Source organism: Acanthopagrus latus, chromosome 1 (assembly GCF_904848185.1).
Source record: "Acanthopagrus latus isolate v.2019 chromosome 1, fAcaLat1.1, whole genome shotgun sequence".
Classification (NCBI taxonomy): Eukaryota; Metazoa; Chordata; class Actinopteri; order Spariformes; family Sparidae; genus Acanthopagrus; species Acanthopagrus latus.
Window position 1 is genome coordinate 2,025,670 of NC_051039.1, and position 25,436 is coordinate 2,051,105.

Consider the following 25,436-nt stretch of genomic DNA (forward strand, 5'->3'; position numbering starts at 1 on the left):
AGCTCCACCATCAGGTCAAACTTGTTATATTTTGTAGGTGTTGGTTTATGACCGGTCGTTCCCGTCAGCCTCAGGTGAACCGTCACACCAAACCAGGCTGATAATCAGACACTGATGACTACAGAAGACAAAACCTGCTGGTATCCATTGAAACAGCTGTAACCTGGACAGGATTTATACTGACAGGCTGCACCAACATCTCAAGATTCATTATTCATTAAATGATGGTAACACGCTCCTCACAGCTCCTCTAAAACTGTATTTATTGATGTTTGGACAGCAAAGGACAGAAGAAGAACTCAAGACAAACATCGTGTTCGAGTACGGAGGCCTGAAACAGTCAAAATTAAGAACGAATAAAAGTATGAACGCCATTAAATGCACCTGAAGCATAAAATGTGACATCAATCAATATTTCTGTTTTTATTTTGCTTCTGGATTTATTCACATTTGTGTTTATTTTACTTTTCCATCTGGTTTTCTATGATTCAGGAACAGGCAGGTGTGGCAGGTTATTCTACATATACTTGTCCCTATACATATAAACATTTAATTGATGAATTAGTTAATTAATGATGTTTTCAATTAAAAACGTAAATACATTTGGTGAATTAATATAAAAATAAGGATAAATGAAGGCAGAAGAATATGAAAACAGAAATATATCATTTAATTACAGCCTACATTTATGTTTGATATTACTTTCGGTACATTTGATGGCTTATTGATTGATTTATTGAACGTTTAGCTTCAGTCCTCCGTGTTTATCTGCACCTGACGAGTCCGACGTTCGTCCTCCGTGGGCGGTTTGAGTCGACGAGAAGGACAGAAAGTGTAGAGGAGACTGGAGACAACGGTCACAAGACGAAAGTGTAACTATCAAACTGCACCGATCAGAAACATATATATATATCTGCTGTTTAACCAAACAAAGAAAGAAGTCTTCTCGTCCGTGTCTACACACGTGTCACGACTCGTTACATCAAACCCTGTAACGATCGTCTGCAGTCTCCAAACTATGAGCTACACAGAGCCGCCGAGTTGACTGGTAGTTAAATAAAGTATCATTCAGAGACAGTAAAGTTATAAAAACACCAAATATTGGAGTTTTAAGAGTCTTTGTTGGCGGAGCTTCGTCTCCTCGTCACACGTATCGGCCGCTGGACTTGAGCTCCGGACACAGCTTGGCCTCCAGGTCTTCGATCTTTATCGACTCGGCGTCTTTGGAGCTGGAGAGGCTGGCGGCCCGGGTGATCTTGGTGAGCGTTTCCTCGTAGGGGGGAGGCAGGTAGACCATGACGAAGACCCCGTCCGACCCGTCCGAGCTGGTGCTGGTGTGGCGCTCTGCGTTCCTGGTCAGGGAGCAGAGGAACTCGGCGCTGCTCTCGGCGTCCTGGAGGTCCAGAGCGATGATGTCGGCCAGGCTCAGTTTGCTGCGGGAACACCGAAGGTAGATGAAGCCGGCCAGGAGAGCCAGAAGGAGGACGGAGACGACCGGGAGGACGACGTACACCACCAGCTCCGACTTCCTGTCTTCTCCCAGGTCCAGCTCATTGGGGTTCTGGCCCTGGAGGTCAAGAACAGACGTCATGTCAAGAAATATCTGTCAGTAGTTATAAAAAGGGGCTCAGTTTGATCAGTCTCACAGACCACCAGACGGTGTGAGGATATTTACAAGGCTCGATTATAAACCAGATGATGAAAATGATGATAATGAAGAAGAAGATGAGGATGAAGATGTTGAGATGACCTTATTGGATTACTTTTTGCTCAGTGGGTCAAAACCTGGTGCCTACATTACCCACAATGCAACCTGAGTGACATCACTGGGGGCAATTTATCAGATTCCTTTCAGCTTCTTCTGGAGCCACAAAGTTCTTCACACTACTTTTTCTCACACAAGCAGCTGTTCTCTCAAAGACCCTGTAAACACACTTTGATGAGGAGAATTGGCGGAGTTGCCCTTTAATACTGTTTCTCTGGGTTTCCTCTGTGAGAGCGAAGCTGTAAATCTGCAGCGCTGCTCATCATCGCGCATTACAAGTCTGCGTTTGATCCAGACGAGACGGGTGATCCAGCTGTGACGGGACAACATGTGTCTGCTCACATCTGCTCGCTGGCCCAAATTCCCCTTCGCCTCAGTTTTTCTAGCAATTAGTTAATGCTGCCTGGATGACCGGACGACCCGGCACCCTGCAGACGCCCAGACGACCCGGACGACCCGGCACCCTGCAGACGCCCAGATGACCCGGACGACCCGGCACCCTGCAGACGCCGGGCCTCTGCAGGAGGCCTGAGTGTGACTTAGTAAGTGTTGAGGCGTCCAGCTCTCTGCGTCTCGTGTTCAGGTCATAATAATAATCAAAAAAATCACAATCTAGCAACAATACAAACAAAAAACTACAACAACAGTCCTGTGCAGTAACAAACGAGGCCTTGAAACACAACTTCTCAACTTATTCAGTCTCAGTTCGTCACTCCAATCCTGCAGAGTGCAAACTTTTAGAATTAAACAATAAAAATAAGAATATCAGCTTTAACTCTGGACAACTTATCTATTTATTTCATGTTTGTTTCATGGGTGTTTGTTCACAGATCACAACATTTGTAGCCTCAGATTATATGAATCCCTCTGAAGCAAAACCATCAATATTAAAGCAACTGTTCACCTAAATATGTAAACCTCAGTCCTCCTCTCCTCCTGATTTTATATTAATTTTATATTAAACCAAAAATTGGATTGGATTTTCACATTTGGGTGAACTGTTCCTTTAACCTTAGAACCCTGAACAGTACAGAGATCCATAATTAAAGGTGCTATTTGTAAGAAAAGTAGATTGGTGCTGTTGGATAGTAGGTCAGGACGGTCGGCACAACAAAGCGTCGGTCTCTGACGAGTTGGGAACGACGTGATCATTACAAATAAAACCTTTAAGAAAATGAAATCAGCTGAAAACCAGCAGCAGCTCGTCTGTGATCCCTCTGCAGCCTGACAGCACCGCTGGACTCGTCGTTACAAACACATCTCAGATACAGACACAGAAGCCTCTGAATGTATCAGATGTTTAAGATGAAACTCAGCAGAATACATAGAAATGATTTGATGTGATTAATCTTTAGAAACGAGTGTCTTCAGGTTTGAATGGAAGCTTCAGTTAAAGCAGACACGCTGTGAAAAGACTCTACACACCTGCCTCTCCAGTGTTGGAGGCGACCCTGTCACCCAGTCATACGACCCTCGGCCTGCAGGTCCAAACCTCATCCAGCTGCTCTCCAGGAGCGCCCGCATGATGCCCAGCTGACGGCGGTGATGGAGGAGGAGGAGGAGGAGGAGGAGGAGGAGGAGGTCGTGGATGGACGGGTGGAGGAATGTGTGTCTGCAGAGTGAATAGATGGTGAACAACTGAAGCATCCAGCTGTTGTCGTGCAGTGGAGTAAACAGAGGAGAGAGCAGGGAGGGGAGGGTGGTGCTGCTGGGAGTGGAGGTGAGCTGGGCGGGGTGGAGGGTCTGGTGGGCGGGCCTGGTGGGCGGGGCGGTGCCGGTGGTGCTGGTGGAGGGTCTGGTGGGCGGGGCGGTGCCGGTGGTGCTGGTGGAGGGCCTGGTGGGCGGGGCGGTGCCGGTGGTGCTGGTGGAGGGTCTGGTGGGTGGGCGGGCCGCCAGCTTAGCAGCTGCTCACATGCCGACACATGCAACAGCAGAGCAACAGGATTCAGGCCAATGATGGGATTTAGTTCCACCCTATATCATAAAGACAGTGTGTGTGTGTGTGTGTGTGTGTGTGTGTGTGTGTGTGCAGCCTCTTTGCATTAATCCTCATTGAAATATTGCATGAGAGAGAATAAATACCTGCAAACGCCTTTTTTTCTGATTGCATCTCTGCAGGGTGGATTAAACGTGAGACTTATGTGCATGTTTCCGTTGCCGTGGGCGATGGGCTGACCTGTTCATGATCACTAGAGGTGATTGATTACGATCAGGAGGAGCCACTTAAACACCTGTTTGGAAACAGCAGTGAGTGAAGATACTTTGATGCTGTTAGGCTGATATCTCTCCATCCATCAGTAGACCAGCTTTCATTAACGCTCTAATTCCCTCAGGGGTTTAGAATCAATCAATCATCAATATTTGCTCACTGACATCAGCATGAGATGTTTAAGTCTTCTGACAGAAGTGTGAGAGACCTGATGAAGTCTGTCAGCGTCGCTGAATTAAGCCGCGGCTCCATTTTCCACCCAGATTTACACATCATCAACATCTTCACTCACTCTGGTTTAAATCCTCGACGCGCCTTCAATCAAGCGGTTTAAAGAAGCTGTCAGGCTCTGATGATGAGGACACACACACACACACACACACACACACACACACACACACACACACACACACACACACACACACACACACACACACACACACACACACACACACACACACACACACACACACACACACACACACACACACACACACACACACACACACACACACACACACACACACACACACAGCTGTTGTACTTGTGAATGTGAGGGACCAGCGGTGATCGGAGGACCCGGTCCAGGCAAACAATCGTGCAACTGGCTTCACGGCTAACTGAGCTAATTAGCAAACAGTCATCAGTGTTGGGGGAAATTCAGTCGTCTGTTAGAGAGCTTGGAGAACTTTTCTGTTGTAACAAAACCTGTTCAGCAATGCAAGTAATTGTCGTGATTCCTGTTTGTGTTTGTTCTTGTATCTGGTTTTTGGTTTCTTGTATTTGATTTATGTCTTTGCATCGTGTCTCGTGTTTTGTGCTTCCATGCCCTCATGTGTCCTCTAACTGTCTCCTTGTTCTCCTCTGGCTCCCTCCGTCTGTATGGTTCCCTTCATGTGTTCTCATGTGCTCCTCCTCTCGTTACCTCACCTGGCCTCCTCCCTCCTCCCTCCTCCCTCCTCACCTGTTCCTCGTCTTGTCATTAGTGTCTCTGTGTTTCCTTCACTCCCTGTCTGGTCATTGTCTTGGTTTGTCTTTGCTCCTGTTCATGCTCCTTTGACTTTGATTTGAACTTTGTATTTCTTTCATCTCCGTTTGTCTGCTTTTGGTTTTTGTACTCAGCTTTTAAATAAAAGCTCGTCTTTGTTCCCCTGATCTTGCCTCCTGTGTAGTCTTCCCTTTTACCCCGACCTGAGTAAAAGTAATCTGTTATTGAAGAGAAACTGCCGTTTTTTTTTCCTTCTGTTGCCACAAAAATAAGATAAAATTTCTGCAACATTTGCACAGCAAATGTGCAGCTGACCGGCAAAAAAGACAAGAACAACATCATCGTGAAGGATCAGCGTCTGTCATCTGCAAACAGCTTGACCTCAAATATTAAGAAGCGTCTGCAGGCTGAACACACCGGTGACGAAGCCCGACGGAGGAGGAGAAAGCTGTGATGTCACCGCCTGTGGGCCGTGGAGAAGATGACAAAATGACAGAAGTCACCACGTGAGGATGGATGACGTGTAACCAACATGTGCAACGAGTCGCGAAAAGGTTTTACTGTAAGTTGATTATCTTCAAATCCTGGTCATATTTTACACATTACACCTCAAAGTTACAGAGACAGAAGAACAAGAAGTTCACGTATCCATCAAGCGACGTGAAGTGAAGGAAACGTGATTCTCAGTTCTGCTTCTTCAGGCCTGGAGGCTCCTCAGCAGGTCAGCAGACTGAGTGTCAGCTGGGACGAGTCTAAACTTGCAGTTTTATAAATACTGAGGTTGAATTTGTTTTTGTTTCTCTCTGGTCATGATGCAGAGCTTTTTGCTGTGGTCAGTGTTCAGGGAAACATCATGCAGTCGGTCGTCCTGCAGCCTTGTTGGCCTCCATCGTCTCCTCGTGCTCCTGATGTGAAAGTCAGTTAATAATCGTGTGATATGGTACAAATGTCGACCTTGGAGGAATCTGTGGTTTGCAGAAACATTACATCCTGCAGACTGAAAGGTGAAATTAAAAATGTTTAAGTCGGAGTGAAAATTCGAACCAGAATCCAAGATTTTCTTTGCTTTGTGTGTAATTAAACGAACACGGCTGCCGTCAGGTTTCATCTGAGCTGATGGAGTAACTGTGCAGATGGATTCTTGCTGCAGCAGTTTTCTGTCTGATTAATGAAAATGTTCTACTCGATTACACTGAGGTCAACGATGAACGCGCCCCGTCGCTCTGCAGGCGGCGGCAGTGATTAGCCTGTCTGGGCCCAGATGACCTACAATGTGCCGAGTCATCAGAACCAGAGTCAGAAACACTTGATTGATCTCGGGAGAGAAACAGGAACGTCACAGTCGCATGACAAACAATACAAACAGCTGTGGTACTTTTATGTTCTGTATCTTTGACATCTAATTTATTATATATGATAAGTGAAGTTATAACGTGCAGGTTTAGATAAATAATACAACAAAATAATCAACAAATATTAAAGTCAGCTCACCTTTATCAGCTGTGATGAACATATGAGTCATTCTGCATGATGAGCACTTTTACTTTTGGTACCTTAAATGGAGTTCGATGCAAATTCTTTACTCTTTAATTCATTTTGAATTTAATCAAAGTAAAATGTTGAATTCAGGAGTATTTCTGCATCTTTACTTAAAGATATAATGTGAACATTTGTGCACTAGGTTGTTTTAGATCGACTCGACCTCTGATATACATTTTATCCGAGTTTTCTTTCGTTACCAGTGAAATCCACAAGTTTACTCGAGGTAAATGAATTAACAGTTAGGACAACAACTCCCATGATCCCACAGGCTTCAGTGTTTTAGAGGACAGACGTGCTCCTCCATCTCTGAGGCGACAGCTCGACGAACAACATGAAGGTGACAGGTGAATTTAATTTAAAGAAAAACTCCTGCACAACACAAAATGTATTAAAACAGACAGTTTGCTCCTTCGTCTGGTCAGAACGGATCTAATATCTTCAGTTCCCTTTTCTTGGTGTGGAGGAACTTGACAGGCCGTAGAAACATTTATATATTTTTGAAAATCATTTCACCTTCAGGCTTTTTTTTTCAGGAGGACCATGTATTTGTTTGTAATCACTGTGATGACCGCGCTGATCCTCCCAAACCTCCAGTCAGAGTCATTGTTCTGTTAATTCAACAGGCAGCCTGCAGTGTTTCAGCCCAGCAGGGTCCAGATGTTCATGACGATGCTGATCAAAGGCTCGTCTGCATCCAGCTGTGAGGTCCAACATCTGTCTGGAAGCGGCCCAGCGGGATGCTGGGTGCTCGGGGGGCAGCGGGTGGGATTTGTCCCTGCAGGATTATCGGCCCCGGCCTGCAGACGGCGGCTGTAATTACTCCTCACGTGGCGAGCAGAGATGTGAGGGCCGGGTCCGAGCACACAGAGGTGCAGAGGAGGATCATGGGTAATGTCAGAGCTGTCATGACAGCGCTGGTGGTGCTCTGATAATCCCTCCGCCCTGCGTGACATCACATCTCCGCTTCACTGTGAGGCTGAAGACTGAAAGAAAGAAAAACATCAATAAATAAAGTAAACTTGATATAAAAAATCAATGTAGACATAAACATCTGATTTTATTTTAATATTCTTCTGTATAATTAATCAGTCATTTACATTTTGACCCGATGACACACACTTTAGAATGACAGCAATGTATAAAAACTTATAACACAGAAATAAACCTGCTTGCAGAAATAGAAGAGAGAAAAATGCAGATGGAAAATAATACATAATTAAAATAAATAGATAAATATGAAACAAAATAATAAGCTAATACATGAAATGGAAATTGATAGAAAAAGGAAAATAGACATAAAAGGAATTTATAAAAGGTTTAATTAATTCTGGAGTAAATTAAAACACAAATATACATTTTAGGTGCATTTTCTAATTGAATGAATGTTTCTATTTGTCTTTATATTATTTTGGTGCATTTAATGACATATTAGTTTGTTTATTACTTTTGATTTGGCAGTTTCAGTATCGTGTCTGTCAGACGACAGTAACTCTGACACGTCAGCTTCACTCAAACAAGAACACAGATTCTGTTCTGGAGAGTCTCGTCAGAACTCCAGAGGATAAAAACTGATTTTCATGGACCAGAACTTTTCTTTCCTTCTCTGTTGAATCACCTGACGGTCCGTCAGATTAACAGAGATGATCACTGGTGATCAGCCGAGATCCAGAGCGGATCTCTGTTCTGTTCTGTACTGCTGACTGGAGCTGGAGGGGAACTGGACTTTACTTCATCAGAACCAGAACCAGAACCAGAGTCTCTGCTGAGTGCTGGGTTGAGTCACTGTGTGTCGTCTCACAGCTAATGTACAGTAAAGTAGTCTGTATGTATATCTGTATACACAGTAAGAGTCCTGAGTACTGAGCTGAGGTCCAAATGAGTCCAAATCTTACAATAATCTGAGTTTTGTCTCCAGCTGGCAGCTGAGGGAAGCTGTGAGTGTTCAGCAGGGCTGCTGCTGCTGATCCTGGGCTGAATACTGTTCGTGCTGTGACTCAGTAAAAGACTGCAGCTGTAATCCTGTAAGAGGATTTGCTTTTCACTCTGCTGAAGTTGGATGCTGTTGGCACGCCGGCACGATAAACATGCTTTGTCACAGAAAGCTCCGGATGAAACGACAACGACTGGACAGCAGAGACACAAGAAGCCAGACCAGCCTGAGAAACAACCTGGAAACACTTTGAATCACCTTTTAGTGCTTCTTCTTAGAGGGAGTGCTGGAAATCTCACAGTATCTGATTTTAAATGTACTTAAGTTTCAAAAGTACAAGTAAAAGTCATGATATACTCGTATTTACTGCACGCTGTCGGGTGACGGATCACTGGCTCAGCAAATTCTCGTAACATTCGTCTGATTATCAAATCTGACCGCTGATAAAATACATGAATTAAAAAATATGCTGCTAAAGTTGTCACAGACATGCAGGAAGCACAAAAACCTCAGAACCGTCACTAGTAACTCTGTAGTTTCTCTGTGTTGTTGTTTGTTTGGTGAAATCATGTTTAATGTTTGTTTTTCACAACAAGCGTTTCAATGCAAAATAAAAATACAATCAGAATTTATAAAATATGAAAGAAAACAGATAAAAGTGAGCTGAAGTTTGAATTAAACGTTTTTGTTTTTTGTTTTTTATTTGTTTTTGTGCCACAGATTTCAAGATGGAGTTCATGTCCTGTCAGGATGTGAACTGCAGGTGGCGACAAACACCTGGATCCATCCTGAGCTGCCTCACCTGTGCAGGGGGCGTTCACGAACCCGGAAATCATTTCTCATTGCTTATATGTTCACATATAAAGCATTTGATTTGATTGGTTTACATTTCAACATTGCTTTCTGTTTTCTTATAAATCATATAACAGTCCTGAGGAGTCCAGTATTATTTGTTAATACCACCTGTATTTTGTGAGAATAATCAGATAATTCACAGCTGAATATCTGAACAATACAGACATGTAAATATTTGTATTATTCATTTTTACTGCACTTCTGATATTTAATATCAGATACTTCAAGACTTTCACTCCAGTAGATTTGGATTTTTATGATCTCGGGTCTCTGGTGTACAAATTAAGTTCCAATCATGATGAAATATTAAATTTTAACTCTTTCCTGGATGTATTTATATTCATGTGCATGTTCTCTTGTGAGGAATTTATCCGATACATTAACTGATCTGCTGGTTCATTGATCCATCTCTCCACCATGTTTCCCCTCTACAAATAAATTTAAAAAATTAAAAAAAAAAAAACATCTAACACCTTTATTCTGAAAAGTTTATCAGCAGACATCCGTCGTTGACGTCATCAAGGTGTTTTTCCAGGTTTATTGTACTGATTGGTCTCATTACACCCACACACACACACACACACACACCGCAGGATGTGAATCAGCTCTCAGAGGTGTTTTCTGTGGAACTGACGGAGGAATTCCAGGAAGCGGACAGCTGAGAAAGACGCGGTGTTTCTCATGAAGGCTCGCTGGATTCTCACTCCTTTTATTTAGTTCTCACTCGTTTCATTCAGCAGTTTTTCGGGTGTTTGTTGGGCAGTTTGAGGGCCGGAGCCATGCTGCTGGACGGTGCATTCAGGGCCCCTCTGCTTCCTCCTCATCTTCCTCTTCTTCTTCTGGCGGTGATGAGCGGAGCCTCTGCTGTGATCGGTGAGTAGTCTCAGTTATTTAAAACAGAAAACTGCACAGTGATGATTTGCTACACAAAGATCAGAAGATTTAATCATGAAGATTTGTAACCGGAATACTACGAACAATAGAAGCAGGTTAGAATTTGAACTATTTATTTCATCTTTAAATGACGTGTTTGACATCTGTAAAGAAACTCCTGACATGTTTGTTATGGATGATTTATTTATTTATTCCCACAGCTGTAAAGTCTGTTGCCCCTGACGACCTGTGACCGGATGATTGACAGCTGATCAGTGACAATGATTAGAACTGACTTCAGCCTCTGTTAACCTGTGATGGCTGAGGGATATTTGTCGATATTAATCTTCTCTGTTACACTAAAATTATATTATTAAAAATAAAAGAATGTGTGAGCGACAGTAGTTAGCAGAAGCCCCGCCCCCTTCCGGTTATCCTGTTTTGTATTGTGACATTAATCACACACGATGTTCGTCAGTTTAAAAGATAATTTCCCAAGAAATAACACGAATTTTCTTTAATATAAAAAAAAGACCTATATAAAATGATTTTATTTTATTTTCCTCCGGTGACAAAGTGGATGAGGTGGAAGTCTTCGTGATGTCACAACATGTCTGAAGTGTTGCTGAGGTCCAGTTCTGGTGTCCAGCCGGTGCTGCATGTGAGCGGCTTGTTAGTGCTGGTACAGATGTTTGTGGTACCGAACAGAACTGTGACAGCCTGGTTCTGGTTCTGGTTCTGGTTCTGGTGTCTCTGGAGTTCCTGTGCTGTTGAGTTAAGAGGCATGTTTCTGCTGGCATGTGAATTTTTTTGCAGGCTGTTATATTTTCATAATCACCATATGTTGATTTATTTAACGCTGAGTTAAATGAGGATAATGAGTGTAAGTTGTTGCTAAATCTTCTTCCAGGCTGAACTACGTGTGGTTTTAACTTCCCGACTCTGGAGGTGTCGTCATCTTTTCAAAACAACTTCAGAATCAGCATCAGAATTTCCTTTTTTTTTTTTTTTTTGTCTCGCAAATGGGGAAGTTTCTTCATCACAGCAGCCAAAACACACAGTGGCACTGTAATGATCAATAATGACAGTAAAAGAGCTTAAAGAGCAGAGCTGATGACATCATTTTAGTTTTTGGGGTGAAGTTTTCCTTTAAGTTTTGAGAGAAAAACAACTAAAAATCAAGTTTTTTTCAGTCTTAGTGACATCTGACCGATGAATATAAAAGTGTTTCTAGAGCGTTCAGAGTTCATCTGTCAGTCACGGCTGTGGTTGTTCTCAGCGTGCAGTGAACTCATCACAGTTTTATGATCAGCTGAGTGATTAACCAGACGCAGGGCGACCTGAGAGCTGGAGTTTTAACCATGTGAGCGTCAGAGAGCAGTCGCTTCCTCTAACGCTCATCATTTCTACGTGATGTGGTGTCTTACTGGCTGCCTCTGCCTCTGTCGGGGCAGATGTGAGCGTGACGTGGTTTTTGTGAGATCCTCTTTCTGGGTGGATGTGACTACATGGTGGAGAAGTCTGAACATGGTAACACTTCCTGTACCAGCGCTCCTGTCCGGGTGAAAGTTTTATAACACCTTGTTTCACCTGAACAACTGTGACACCGATACTCATCCACATTGCAAAGCAAAGGTTGAGGTGTGTGTGTGTGTGTGCGCGCGCGCGCGCGTGTGTGTGTGTGTGTGTGTTAGAGGGTGTGGTTTGGTATCTGATCAAACGTGTGACAGCAGAATCACAGCAGCTCACTCAGAGACGACTCACCTTTCAGAGTTTGTGGTGGTGGAAGTATGAAAGTATTTATTTATGTTAAGTAAGAATCCGACGTCCTGATCAGTGTCAGACTGAGTGAAAGTCCAAACAAACAGATTCGACCTTTACATGTGTCATTTTCTATCTTGCATCATGGAAGTGAAGCTGCAGTTTGGGTCAGTCGGTCCTTTGAACTTTGAATGGTAGAGTTTTAGTTTGATATCATGCGATGACAGCTGTTTGTGTTTGTCCCGCGGCCGACCTTTAAGGTTCAGTTGTTTCCCTCCAAGAAAAAATGGTCGTCTTCACTCTGGAAACCACCTCGTTACTGGATTCCATGTTGTCAAACCGACACCGGCCGTGTTCACCTGGAGCCACTGTTAGCATCTGTTCATCAGGAACCAGTTTCACCAAATTCAGTGAATAAAGTCATAAATGTGTGTGTTTTTGTGCAGTAATCAGTGAAATAATTCAGTCCTGCTGCGTCTGTCTGACGTGAAATCAGAGTCAAAGTTGACGACTGACTGACGGGAGGACGGCGTGACGTGAAGTGATTCTATAATTAGTTAAGAAGGTGCCCAGCATGACTGGATGTGCTGTAAGATCGTCATCCAGACAGTCGTTTGCAGATGATTTCTCTGATGAGTTTTCTCTTGGCTGGAGATCAGTGGCTGTTCTAAACAACAGGTCACTGCAGAGGTCACACAGCAGCGTCAGGCGCTGAATCTAACCAACCAGCAGCTCTGCAATAAATGTTTTATAACCAGGTTATAAAGTTTTAAGACGTGTCGATTCAGTGTAATGATCCTTCTGAGGCTGGCGGATGTATCTATTATTTTGTCCACCCTGCAGGTATCAATGAGGATAGTTTAAAAAACTCCCGTGGTGCATGTGTCTCATCACTAGTCGTCATGAGTCGTTGGAATCTGTATTGAAGTGCAACAGTTAGCCCAGATGTTCACTGGTGTGCTGGACTCTGGACCGGCTGGCTGCTCCGCTGTGTGATGAGCAGCTGTGCAGTTGTTTTTGTATATTTATGCGTCTTTCCTGTTTTCTTGCTCGCAGTTCCGCCTCCAACAAACCTGAGAGTGAGCTGCGAAAACCTCAACGTGACAGCCAGCTGGGAGTTCAGCAGACAGCAGCCGCCGACCGTCTTCAGCGTCCGTGTCGGATGTGCAGCTGAGTAAGAATCAACAACAAAAACTCTTCATCAATACATGAAAAAGACTCTGAACAGATCCCAGAAACACTTCTGCATAATATCAACAGCCTCTCTGCATATATGATGTGTGAGACTGGTTTTTTTTTTGTGTGTGTGTTTCTGGCTGCTGATCTCGTGGTAACAGGAGGTTAATCTGCTGTGTTGTTGTTCACTTTCAAGGTCTCACGAGATAAAAACCAGAGACCAGCAGTGTGATCTGACCAGCTTCATCTGGTCGTCTGAGAGCAGCTACATGGACAACTTCTATGTCACAGTGACAGCCGAGCAGGGAGGAAACCAGTCTGAACCAGTTCAGTCCAAAACCTTCAGCTTCAACACTATGAAGACGGTCGATGTGAAATGTAAGTGACATATAGATGCAACATGTGTTGATGTGTATAGAAATAACCTCAAGTTTCTCCTGTAGCGAACATAAATCTTTAATTTCTCCCCACAGGTGAGTTGGATTTCCCCCCCGTGGATCTGAAGTGGACGGACTCAGGAGCCACCGTGAGTTTCAGAAATCCCTTCCACGTCTACAGCCTGAAAGCCAACAACCCGTCTGATGCCTGGTTTGATCTCAGAGCCTCCACAAATCCGTCAGGCGGCTCATCGAAGGTTAGTAACTGATGTGACTGACGCCTGGCGACTGTGCCTGTAGATCGACGTGAGTCTGAAAAGTACGTCTGTGAAGAAAACACCAGGGGTCAGATGCTTTGTTCATGATCCTTAAAACGCATCGTTGATACTAATTTTCCGTGTGTTCTGACTTTCAGACATATTCTTACAAATGCACAGCGAGAGAGGAAAGCTGCAAACTTGACGTCGGGTTTCTCGGCGGCGTGGAGAGATGTGTGGCGCTGGATGGAACGCTGTTTGATTCGATCGGTGTCGGCCAAATTTTGTTCAGAAAGGTCGAGCGCGTCTGTGCCGACGAGCCGGCTGGTACGTGTGTCTGTGTCTTCTTTGTTTCACAACGTGTGTTCGATGATGCCAGTTTACAAAAACTTCTGGTCACACTGAGCGCTGTCGTCTCACTGGAAAATACTAATAAGAAGAACCTCAAAACCAGTAAAGAGACGGAACCGACCAGTCGCCTCGTGTTGTTGTGTTTATCACAGATAGTCAAAAATATTCAATATCAGCACATCTGGAGCGGAAAAATCCTAATTTGAGGAGTAACTAGTTTCTAAAGTTGTCAGATAAATGAAGTAGATTATAAAGGTGCATAAAACGTGAATAAACTAAATATATGAATGTTGACTTGAGTTGAAGTTGCAGTCGAGCGCAGTACCTGAAGATGTTTGGCATCCAGAAAGCTCAGTGGAAAATAAAGGCGTGGAGAAAAAAAACTCGCTGAGCTCGTCTCTAACTGTGCGTCTCATGACGGCGTCCTGTAAAAGGATCAGTCGTTCCCGAGCGATGACGGGGCGAAGTTCACTTTTACGACACCGGCTCAGGAATGCTTTTGTTAACCTGCCGTCAGTGAACAGTGAAGATAATTCTGTATATTCTCTACACGTTTTGACTCGTTATGAATCAGGGTTGTACAGACACGAGGGGGCAGAATATAAATCACTGTCCCTGAATTTCAATAATTACAATATTAATGAGGTAATAACACAAATTTAGAAATATATTTACTTAAGCGAATAAACGAGTTGTTCTAACAGGAAAATAAGGTAAGCTAGAGAGGTGGCAGGGTCCGCCACTTGTAAACAAAGTATAACAGTATGAACTGTGTCGTCCTTTTTGGTCATGAAGACAAAGACAGTTTGGAAATGAAGATCTTTATCTTCTGATTAAAACGTCTCCCCCAAAACTACATAATGTTCCTTTTTAAGAAGTCCACTGAGTTTCTTTCTGATCTCCGACGAAACAGTGAAACTGAAAAGCTTCTGTTCTGATTGCAGAGGATCACCTGGTCGTCCTGCTGGCTGTGCTGCTGTCGCTCGCCGCCGTCGTCATCAGCTTGATAACAGTTTGCGTCTGTGTAACGAAGGCCTGGACGATGAAGACGAGCGAGGATCTGCCCCGTCCTCTGGTACTGCTCCCATGATCAGTGAAATCTGTTAGAATAATTTCCCTCCGTTCCTGCTGAGCTGCATTATTATTGATCCCACCAAGTCCTCACAGGGCCCAGCTGCGTCCTCCATGTTTGACTCGAGCTATCAGCTCACATAGCTCTGTTGATGTGACACCGACCCGTTCAGCCTCTCTGTCGGACTTACCTGCAGAGCTTCAGCTGGAGACCCGGCAGAACCAGAGCTACTGAGTGAGGTAACCGTTGAGTCGAACAGAGAGAACGCAACTTGTTCTTGAGCTTTGGTGGGATCTATAATCACGCAGCTCGGAGAGATCGAGAGTAATCCTGAATCAGATCCAAGATGCTCTGTGCAGCTTTAAGATATTGCAACATGTTCAGGTTCTGTTACCCAGAACAGGTTTTAGAACCTCCTGTCTGTCCTTGTGTTCTCATCACAGTGGTCAGAACCCCTCAGACAGGACCTGAGGTACAACACTGTGTCCGACCCCAACATGGTCGTCGTCACGCCGACTGGAGTCCTCCCCCTGGACGAGTGTACCGAGGACCTGCAGGACAGAGGCTTCTGGTCTGACTCGGAGGAAGGATTTTCAGCGAGCAGCAAGCGCGAGCAAGAGGCCACGGCGCTGATGTACGAGGGAAACAGGACGGACGACGACTCGGCAGACAGCTCGGTGAAAACGGAGTGTGTTTCGTTGCACTGGGACGAGGTGGGAGAGGAGGAGCAACAGGAGGAGGAGGAGGAGTCTGACCGGCCATATGACCGGCCACACAATCTGCCAATGGACAATGTGCAAGTGGACATAGGTGATGGAGAGATGGTCACAGCGTACCTGGGGAGGTAGAACATCAGTCTGAGGGCTTCGTTTGGGATTAAAGATCATTTAATGACGATTCAACTGGTAACAGACACAACGTGCACGATAAGGTCCAAGCAGACAAACACACTTTAACTCTCGCTCAAGAGACTCGGAGGAGAAATCCACTCAGATTCTTCAGGACTGTAAACAGCACTGATGAATGTGAGAGAGAGAGAGAGGCGGGAGGAAGCCAAAGAACTGTGACGGGAAGAGGATTGAAAAGACGTTGGCGTGCATCATCTGCACTGACCAGCATGTGAATGTTCAGTAATATGAAATCTACACTCGTATTTAACATGTCTCAGAGGAGATTAATAGGAAATGTTGCCATTTTGACTCGGTTGGACCAGAGAATGAACGCGGTGATGGTGGAGGCACCGTCAGCTGCTCTCTGTCTGTGGACGGGCATTTAAAGCTAAAAAGCTGCTTGATTATATGTTTAATGAATTACTCAGTTAGCTGCTGTGTGTATGTTCTGTAACAGGACATGCTTATTATCAGGTGGTAAAATGTGAGTAGCAGGAGTTTTATAACATGATTCTATCAGCTGTCACATTATGTTCAGACTGGAAAAACCAAAGTCACATCAGCTTTTTGTTTTTTCTGTGATTGGCAGCTTCGATCACAACAGGGAGTTTTATCTTGAGAAAATGACGGCAGCTCTCTGTAGACGCTCTTCTATAGGTTATATCTTGTTCCAGGTTTTAATCTGTGCCAGCAATTATTGTTTTATTATTCTTTAAAGGGACAGTTCACGGGGAAAAAAAGGGCATTTTCTCACTTGCATCAAGTGGCATCATGTCCTGTAGACGATTTATTTCTGTTTGTAGATTTCGATTGTGCCGTTCAGACTTGTAAACTTTTAAACATGCTATGAGGAACTTTTAACTTGTTTTGAATCCGTCTTAATTTAACGCGCTCGCCTCGATGTGACCCGCATCATCAAACGAGATCGTCGGTGAGAAGATCTGCTGTTTCTGTACAGTTAAACCTCTTATGAAGTCGTTATCGCATCGTCATACATTTTAAAACTTGTTTTTTTTATGTCAAAGAAAATCCAGAGATCAGTCTTCAGTCTTCAGATGGGACGATTCCTTTGGACTGACAGAGAGAAGATATGCAAAAAGATGCAGCCCAACGTTTAAATGTAAATTTCTACTGCAGAACTTACATCTTCAAACTTGGACTGATGAAGTACCACAAGAAGTCAACTTAAAGAGAGAAATGTGTGAACTGATCCTTTAGACTGCGCTGACGGTTTTCAGGGTTTTGATTTATTGTTCCGTCTGGACTTTCCGCCCTGACAGCAGGTGATTACAGGTGTTGAGAAACTCTCGGTCTTTAAGCGTCGGATTGTGCCACACCTCGTCCCTGCCGGAGTCGGTCAGGTTGTGAGTTATGTGCTGCTGAGCGACCTGCTGGACCGGCTCTGCAGCCTCGGGACTGGTTTGCTTTTATTCGCCTCATGTAGTTTGTTTACGTTACTTCAGGTTCCACTTGATTTTAATGTTCCACATTTGTTTGACCTCTTGTTGTCGTCGTGCATTTTATTTTTATAAGTCTGCCAATATGATTATAATAAAGACGAATCTAAGCCAAACAAACAGAGTCTGAATGTTGTTCTGACTGCAGTGAGATGTGACCTGCTGCCCTGCCTGAAGTTTCCGGGTGTTGATCTGATGCTCAGATAAAAACCAGTCTGATGATGATGATGATGATGATGATGATGATGATCAGCTCATCTGGAGGAAAGTTCAACTAAAGAAATCTCACAGGAATCACATTCAGGAGTTGTTTTTGTTTTTTAATAAACACAAAATATTGATATTTTATTTAATTAACTCCAAATATAAGAAAGGTGTCTGTCGGCTGGGTCCATCTGGAGGTTCTAGATCCACATCCTGATGATGAGGTGAGTCTGACAGATAACAAATGCAAATGTCCACTGGGCTGATCAGACAGATGACGTGTTGATGGCTGAGCTTCAGAGGAGCTGGTGATTGTTTCTTCCCGACCTTCAGACAAGTTGGTTCCTCCTGTTTCGAGTCTTTGTGCCAAGCCAAGTTAGCTGACAGACTTTTTTTTTTTTCTTCTCCGGTCAGGATTAAGTTAAAACAATATTACAGTTTCTCAAACGTGTCCCAGAACAAACTCTTCACCTGCGACACTGTCAGACTCTCCTCTGGTATCAGTCAGCTGATCGTCCTCCTGCACACATGATAAATATCTGGGTGTGGAGCTGCAGGCGAACGCTGAGCTACCTGTGTTGTTTTGTTCTGCTTCTAAGTTTTGGTCATCGAAAGTTAAACACTGTTGACACGTGACAGATCTCCGTCAGTGTTCCAGCTGTGAGAAGATGAAGATGAAGATGATGATGAAGATGAAGATGATGATGTGAGCTCTTTTACTGAGGAGGAACTTCATTCTTGCTCCTTGTATTTACAGTTGAGTCTCAGGATGATCTGAGCGCCCGTCAGTCCTGTCTGGGCTCGTTGGGCAGCGGGTCCACGGATGACGTCATCAGCAGGTATAAAGTCTGTGCGTGCGGGCGGGCGGATACTAAAGCTTCAGGCCTTGAATGTTCGTTCTCAGGCTCAACATCTGCTTCTCCTGTCGGACCTTCTCTTCTTTGAACGCCATCTTGTTGGCTTTCTTCTCTGCTCTCCTCTCCTGTTCAAACAAAAGTAGAACTTGTTGTCAGATTTCAGATTAATTGCAGTACTAATTTATTTTGGTAAATGAATCCAGGCTGTGGTGTTTGCAAAGTAAACACAGAATAATCTGGATCTTTAGTTACTGGCACCTCAAACAAATCACTGGCATGAAACATCCGATCGAGCCGATCAGGGTTTTATTATCCAAATGTTTCTGTAGCTCTTGTTTGAGACAGAATATCACCAGGATGAAATTAAAGGCTCTTGAAAGTGTATTTTGGCCGATCAGCGACAGGATCCTATGTGAAGTTTGTATATTTTGCTGGAGACGTTTCGTCGTGTTTGTTTTCTTCAGTCCAGCTTGGTGAGGTTCAGCTAGAACAATCAGATAAGACGTGACGGCGGCTGCAGGATGTTTGTTGATGTTGCTGCAGCGTCCTGATGACGCTGATAAAGCTCCTTTCTTATTTTTGCTTCTTGTAAAAAACGTCTGTTGTGTTTGTGAGACCTCACAAAATCCAGATGTAGACGGACATATTTTAAAATGTTTTGAATGAATTTGTTTAAGTTAGCCCTCAGAGATAAACTCAATCTTTTTAATGATTCTTTGTTTGTATACTTGAAGCCTCATCATCAACATATTTTTCAGTGGACTGGGTTGAAATGTGTCCTGAACATCCAAGAAACCACAAAGATCATCAACAACATGCGTCTATTTCATCTGGTTAATAAGAATTAATCTTTTTCTTCACCAAAACAAACAATCTTTCACTTTTTAATGATTCGTATCTCCGTTCTGTCACAATCATAAGTGATTTGGTGCCGCAGATCTCAGTAAATATAACTTAATCCAACTAGATTTTACCAGTTAGGATCTTTTCACTGGCAGTAAAGTTTCATTCAGCTCTTTTTTTCAGTTTGCTTTCTTTGTGCGATACTTACTGAACCTTTTTTCAGTGGGTGCAGGAAATGTGCAAGTCACAGCTCATTTCCTGAGACAAAGTATTAATTCCTTTGCTCCCCATCACATTATTTCACAATCTCACACTTCCCTGAACTCTTCTGATTCTTTGTGGAGCGTCCATGAGGTGAACTGGGACGTCACAGGTGAGTTACTGAGGAATGACTCATGACTTCTGGATGTCTTGTTTGCTTTTACACCTTGTTTGATAAAAGCTTCGTCTGATGTGAATGAGTGTACTGATGGGCGATGATCTGTTTTAGTTCGGCTCTTAGTTTAAAGTTAATGTTGGAATGGTGAGATGGTTTGTAGCCACCCGGACATCTTCCTCCCTCCTTGTTTCTCACCTTGCGTTCCTCCTTGATGGCCAGCTTCCTCTCTCTCCTGTCCTCCTTGCTCTCGTCCTTGCTGCGGGGCTGGGTGGACACGCGGGGCAGGTCCGAGTCGTTGATCCTCGCCATGCGCTCCGCCTGCTTGGCAGTCGGGCCTCTGGCAGGAAGGACGTCCAGAGGGATGCCCGTCTTAACGGACACGCGGATCTGCTTTGGCTGAGGATGAAAAAATGTAATAATAATAAGAAGAACAATAATCAATCTAACTCTTCAGTGAAGGTTCTCACAGTGCAGGATCTCTGTATCTTGGGAACAGTGTGATTTGGGATGTGGTGGGAAACATAAATAAAACTTGAAATGAGTCAGAGTGGTGAAATCCGGCTCCGTCACTTTCTCGCTCTGCCTCGATTGTATTCAACAACTTGATCGTGTTGATGTGAAGTGATGATACCAGGTATGGTACATGTGGTACATGTGCAGTCTTAAATATCAGAATTCAACAGGTTATCATGCAGATTTCTGTTGTTTCATGTAGAAAACATCTTTACTCTGCAGACGTGTGTTTGTTTGCTGCCACCTGCAGCTTTCTGTCCTCAGCAGAGTCACAGCAGCTGATGTGACACACGACACCAGCTGGTCATACACCTGTCTGACAGGAAGGAGAGGAAGTGTTTGGTATTTTTAGCAGCGCTGTCAGCAGTCCACGCATCGTTTCCTCCAGCACAGTGACAGAGTTCAGGCTCTGACATGGACTCAGAGTATCAGAGTAAAAAGTCTCCCTCTGAAGGACATTTGTGCTCAAAGCTAACTGAAGCTCACGTCATATTAATACAATTCAAAGACTATTAAAGTTAAAGGTAGAATCAGTAGGATTTGTCCCAGCTGTTCCTGAACGCACCACAAAGACAGTTGATTGTTGAGTCTCATTCCCAGGACGTCAAATAGACACATGTTGGGTTGGTAAAGCGTCCCGAGCAGCAACAAAGAGAGAAAATCAGAAACTCTCTGCAGATACGAGACACTAACACGACTTTTCTGCACATTCCAGCCTCCCTCTCTGTCTGTTTACGGCCTCCGACGTCTCTTCCTCTGTCGCTTCTCTCCTCTGGTTTCTAGTGTGTGTCTTCTTCTACATCGTATCTGACAGCAGGTGAAAAGAAGACAAAGTGTTTTCATACCTTCGGTGGGTCTTCTATGATTTTGGGTCTGTTGTAGATGTTGGAGTATGTGCCTGCAGGAGACGAGAGACAGTCAAACTAAAACATACAGAAACAACATGTACAGAATACAGTCAGTGTCACTATAAATGAGCATGAAACTGATGTATTTGACCCTTTAGACCTGATGACACCCATCATTCTAAATCAGTCCCAGCCTCCAGCTTTGTGTCGTAGATCTCTTCTCTGCTGACTCTCTATAATCACAGTCAGAGGTTGTGGATCACATATTTTTTATAACACTGACCTGACGTTAATGTTTCTTCTTCTAGTTACATTGAGATGTATTTTTATCAATAACAGTTTGTTGTTTTGTTTGTTTCAACACATGATCAATTTCCTCCCGTCAGAAAAACATTAATCCTTAAACTTTTCCACTTCATGACTCAGATTGTTTAGTTTAGATGTGAAAATGAAATCAGTTGTTGAAATGAGTCTAAGAGACGATTTTACTCAAGTCATACAGTGACAAATGAACTGTGCTGCGCTGATACGGAGAGGTTGGGTTTTAACCTTTGTCTCCCAATCAAACTCGTCAGTCTCAGTCAACAGTCGAGCGGAGCAGAGTTCACCTCCTCCGTCAATACGAGACCCGACCTGTGATTCACTTTCTAAGATAAGAGTTAAAAGACGACAGCATGGACTCTGATCTTGAGTTGAGTTAAGAGTCGTACCCTTCAATAAATCCAGTTAAATTTTCACTGGCTGTTCTGGGGTCTGCTCTGCTGTTTCATTAGGTGCTTTAAGACCGAGTGGAAGAACAAGGAAACAAGGAACTTCAATATTTACACTGCAACAGAAGCAAAGTTCAGTTTGGTCTCTATTTTGACAACAAACTACAAATCTGTCTTCTTACCTAATGTGTGTAACTAACTGTTCCTCCTGGAAAGACTTCAATGTGTTGAAGTTAACTTCCTACTGTAAGTGGAATTTAAACTCACTGATGATGGTTTCACAGTCCCACTTCTCTTCTGGAGCTGCAATAACAACAGTTTCCATCTCTTCTTCCTCCTCCTCGTCTTCCTCCTCCTCCTTCAGGACAGGAAGTTCTTTGGGACCCAAGTCATCAGGCCTCAGGTATCTAAAACATGAAACACACACATTACTGAGCTGCACCACTTAAAACAACATTTCATTACTAAAAAAGCAGAGTTCTTCATCAACAGTTGATTCATCAGAGCCAAGATGAATCAGATCGAGGGCAGAAAACTAGAATCCACTCACTCCTTCTCTTTCTGTATGAAGTAGTCTTTGATAATCTCCTCCAGACGAGCGCTGTCCGGTTCGATGAATCCTTCCAGCTCCGCGTTGTCGAGAGCGCCGATCTCATCTTCGTCGAACTGTTCGTAAAACTGAAACAACACACGGTTTCTGTTTGAATGTCAAATCTAAAGACGAAGTACCAAAACAGATTTAAGACACTTTTCCACATGATACCTCGCTCCAAGAATCGACGAGAGGAAGTTGAACACTTCATCTCTGAGTGTAGCGAATATCAGCGTGTGCATCTGTAAAGAAAAAAAAAAGAGTGTGTACCTTTTCGAAGCGGTCGTCCAGCAGAGTGAGCTGCTCGTTCCTCCTCATCACCGACGACGTCATCGAGTACTCTGTGAATCGACTCTTCGTCTCCTCGTCCATGAACAGGAACTCTCGACCGCGGCCGTCCTCATCGCCCGAAAACCCGCCTTCAGAGTCGAAGTCGCCTTCCTCGTCTGTGTCCTCCCACTCGTCATCATCGTCCTCATCAGCACCTCTGTCGACCAGAATCACAGCTTAATATCACTGAACGTTACAGATGTTTCCCTTCAGTTTGTGTCTGTGTGTTTCAGCAGATTGCTGGATGAATCACATTTTTTGTGTAATTTAGTTTGACATTACCATAAAATATTTACGATCAATTAATTCATGAAATGTCTCACCCTACGCCCTCTGCTCCATTCGCACTGTTTGCTTTCAGGATGAAGTCGTCGTCCAGGAGGTTGTCGGGGTCGTCGTAGTTGAAGTCTTCGTCGAGAGCAGCGACGATGTCGGGATCCATGTCGAGCCGCGGTCCTGACGGAAAACACACAAAACAGTGAGGAGGACGACGACAACACGACGCCGACGTCTGAACCTGGACTGACTTTAAAGACAAAACTTTACATGTTGGAGAAAACAAACAGGAAACTGGATACACGTCCAGTTTAACATGAAGTTGAGCTGAGGCATTAAGGAAGATCCAGAACTACTAGAGAGAATTAACAAAACTTCAGAGCGGTTCAACATTCTTCCGTCATTAAGTCTCAGAAAAGTGACGTTGCTGGGAAACTACTTTCTATTCCAACAGGGTTATTTTTAGATTCAAATCTTCCTTGAATCTGATGAAAGTGATTCTGTGATTCAGCTTCAGTGTGCAGTGACAATTCACTCAATTCAATTAATCAAAATACAATCCTGAGCAAGATTTTTCCAAGACACTTAAACACTGTACTACTTCATAAGATCAAGTCCATCTGCTGTCACAGTTCCTCCTGGTCACCACGAGGGGTCGATGAAGGTTCTTACCTGAGATCGGAGCAGCTTTGTTCAGAAGTCCGACTTCCTCTTCAAACTCTGAGGCGAACACTGAAGACGGCAGGTTGATGGAAGCTGCCTGTTCATCAGCAAGACGAGAAACACATTCTTACAAAGTGCACAACTTCATAGAAACCTCAACATCTGCTGACCAGAACAGTGACTGACATCTGACCAGGCACATAATGAAAGTTCTCTTAAATAATAACAAAAAATAAGAATTAAAGTCTTCCATGTTTTGGGTTTTTGTGATTTATCCTGCGTGATAACATCTCAGTATTGTTCACCCTGAAAAATATGAAGTGATCCTTAAATAACCACATGGAGGCGTCATCTACACAACAAACTACCCCAACCGGTCCTTTGCCCTCTTTTCCACCAGACTTCATTTGAAATCTTTTGAGTCACACTTCCAGGATTTTCACGACTGCAGGTGAACTCACAGGCCTGACGGCGTCGCTCTCCTCCTCCTCCTCGCTCTCCTCGTCTTCATCGCGGAGATGAACGCGTTGCCTGTCAGTGTGTGAGGGTCCGGACGCCACCAGCTCAGTGGTGCCCGACGCCTCTTTCAGGTGCTGCAGGTAGTCGTAGTCGTCATCAAAGAAAACTCCAAATTCCCTCTGCTCCTCGCGCCTCTTCTCTACGTCCACCTGAGATTCATCAGAATCACAGAGTCAGGTACTGCTGAGTGTTTTTATGATATCATAATTCTGATTTCTGGCTGAACTGCGGTGAGTCTGTACCTTGGCGGTGGGCAGGAGGACGTGCTGTGGCGCTTTCTCATCTGCAGCCAGCGGGTCTCTCTGACTTCTGTGGACGAGGTGAAAGGTCACGGCCTTCTTCTTCTCGATGAATGATTTCTTCTTTCGATGAGGCTGGAAGAGACAAACACACAGTGAATCGTTGGGATGCTGAATACACATCAGAGCAGAGCAGCCTGACTCTGACCTCCAGAGTGACAAGCTTGTCAGACACTTGTTGTTCTTATGAATCAAAGATTCCTGCGTTTTTCCCACCTGGGGAACCTTTTCAATCAGCACTTTGCATCTTTAACTTATAAGAGGAGGATGAACAAGTCAGATAATCTGCATCATGACACTATGTCAGCTGATGTGAGGAGGCTCAGCTGCTCATCTCTGGTGCTCAAAACAATAAACTTAAAATCAGAGATTTCATCTTCTACCAAATGTCGACAGTGCTGAGCAGGAAACAGCTGATCTAACGAGCTACAGGAACAAAAACCGAAAAATCAGAGTGTCACATTTGGCTTGAACATGATCTTAATTATCTCTGTAGGTTACTGTGGTGAAAAGTGTAGTTAAAAGAGGTTTCTGTCCACCAGCTCAGTGCTTGTTGATGCTCACATAGCAGTGACGTTAGCCGCTGTTAGCTAACAATGTTAGCTTACTCTGAAAACGTCATCTTACCATCTTGTAACTTGATCTCGGACGGTTTTCTTCAACTGGTCAACTTTAAAGATCCTCAAACCTCAAACAACAGGAAGCTGTCAAAGCAAATTAGCGTTTAAATCCAGAAAGAGTCGTTGTTGTTGTTGATCCACGTTGGTTTCTCCTCCACCATGCTGCTGCTGCCGTTACTGGAAGGAACCACTGCGGAGAGCAACGGGGGGGTGAACACGATCTTAAAGCGCTTTAAAGTGGAGAGAGCACGTGATCGATTTTGATTATTTGCAATGAAAG

The 25,436-nt window shown here is 43.9% G+C and overlaps 3 protein-coding genes across 8 annotated transcripts; 1 reads left to right on the top strand and 2 right to left on the bottom strand.

Annotated features, from left to right (window-relative positions):
- Positions 1-246: 246 nt before the first annotated feature.
- LOC119022768 (small integral membrane protein 28-like) lies at positions 247-4,703 on the bottom strand. Of its 6 annotated transcripts, none has more exons than XM_037104028.1 (4): positions 4,267-4,374; positions 3,848-3,996; positions 3,191-3,377; positions 247-1,567 (listed from the first exon to the last, which is right to left on the bottom strand). In XM_037104028.1, the coding sequence occupies exons 2-4, from the start codon at positions 3,910-3,912 to the stop codon at positions 1,145-1,147; spliced, it is 675 nt and encodes a 224-aa protein (XP_036959923.1). In that variant the 5' UTR covers positions 3,913-3,996; positions 4,267-4,374; the 3' UTR covers positions 247-1,144. The 6 variants fall into 6 exon arrangements, with proteins under 6 accessions (XP_036959923.1, XP_036959961.1, XP_036959933.1 ...); XM_037104066.1 differs by having other exon boundaries at positions 3,848-3,954; positions 4,267-4,319; XM_037104038.1 differs by lacking the exon at positions 4,267-4,374 and adding an exon at positions 4,139-4,231.
- Positions 4,704-9,840: 5,137 nt separating this feature from the next.
- Positions 9,841-17,623, top strand: ifngr1 (interferon gamma receptor 1). Its single transcript, XM_037098067.1, has 7 exons — positions 9,841-10,162; positions 12,980-13,097; positions 13,296-13,477; positions 13,573-13,733; positions 13,892-14,060; positions 15,029-15,159; positions 15,600-17,623. Exons 1-7 carry the CDS (start codon positions 10,069-10,071, stop codon positions 16,002-16,004), a joined length of 1,260 nt encoding a protein of 419 aa, XP_036953962.1. The 5' UTR covers positions 9,841-10,068; the 3' UTR covers positions 16,005-17,623.
- A 179-nt stretch (positions 17,624-17,802) lies between these two features.
- ltv1 (LTV1 ribosome biogenesis factor) lies at positions 17,803-25,346 on the bottom strand. Its single transcript, XM_037098054.1, has 11 exons — positions 25,164-25,346; positions 24,480-24,611; positions 24,180-24,386; positions 23,728-23,815; positions 23,103-23,235; positions 22,720-22,936; positions 22,408-22,535; positions 22,125-22,264; positions 21,145-21,197; positions 19,982-20,182; positions 17,803-18,689 (listed from the first exon to the last, which is right to left on the bottom strand). The coding sequence occupies exons 1-11, from the start codon at positions 25,164-25,166 to the stop codon at positions 18,579-18,581; spliced, it is 1,413 nt and encodes a 470-aa protein (XP_036953949.1). The 5' UTR covers positions 25,167-25,346; the 3' UTR covers positions 17,803-18,578.
- Positions 25,347-25,436: the final 90 nt, after the last annotated feature.

What these genes read in the sequence shown, in the direction of transcription:
- LOC119022768 (XM_037104028.1), bottom strand. Translation starts at nt 3,912, where the DNA reads ATGCACATAAGTCTCACGTTTAATCCACCCTGCAGAGATGCAATCAGA. An exon ending in AGAAAAAAAGGCGTTTGCAG is followed by an intron (nt 3,378 to 3,847) that starts GTATTTATTCTC and finishes TTCACTCTGCAG; the next exon opens with ACACACATTCCTCCACCCGT. An exon ending in CTCCAACACTGGAGAGGCAG is followed by an intron (nt 1,568 to 3,190) that starts GTGTGTAGAGTC and finishes CTTGACCTCCAG; the next exon opens with GGCCAGAACCCCAATGAGCT.
- ifngr1 (XM_037098067.1), top strand. Translation starts at nt 10,069, where the DNA reads ATGCTGCTGGACGGTGCATTCAGGGCCCCTCTGCTTCCTCCTCATCTT. An exon ending in CGGAGCCTCTGCTGTGATCG is followed by an intron (nt 10,163 to 12,979) that starts GTGAGTAGTCTC and finishes TCTTGCTCGCAG; the next exon opens with TTCCGCCTCCAACAAACCTG. An exon ending in CTGTGCCGACGAGCCGGCTG is followed by an intron (nt 14,061 to 15,028) that starts GTACGTGTGTCT and finishes TTCTGATTGCAG; the next exon opens with AGGATCACCTGGTCGTCCTG.
- ltv1 (XM_037098054.1), bottom strand. An exon ending in TCCTCCTGCCCACCGCCAAG is followed by an intron (nt 24,387 to 24,479) that starts GTACAGACTCAC and finishes GATGAATCTCAG; the next exon opens with GTGGACGTAGAGAAGAGGCG. An exon ending in CAAAGCTGCTCCGATCTCAG is followed by an intron (nt 23,236 to 23,727) that starts GTAAGAACCTTC and finishes GTTTTCCGTCAG; the next exon opens with GACCGCGGCTCGACATGGAT.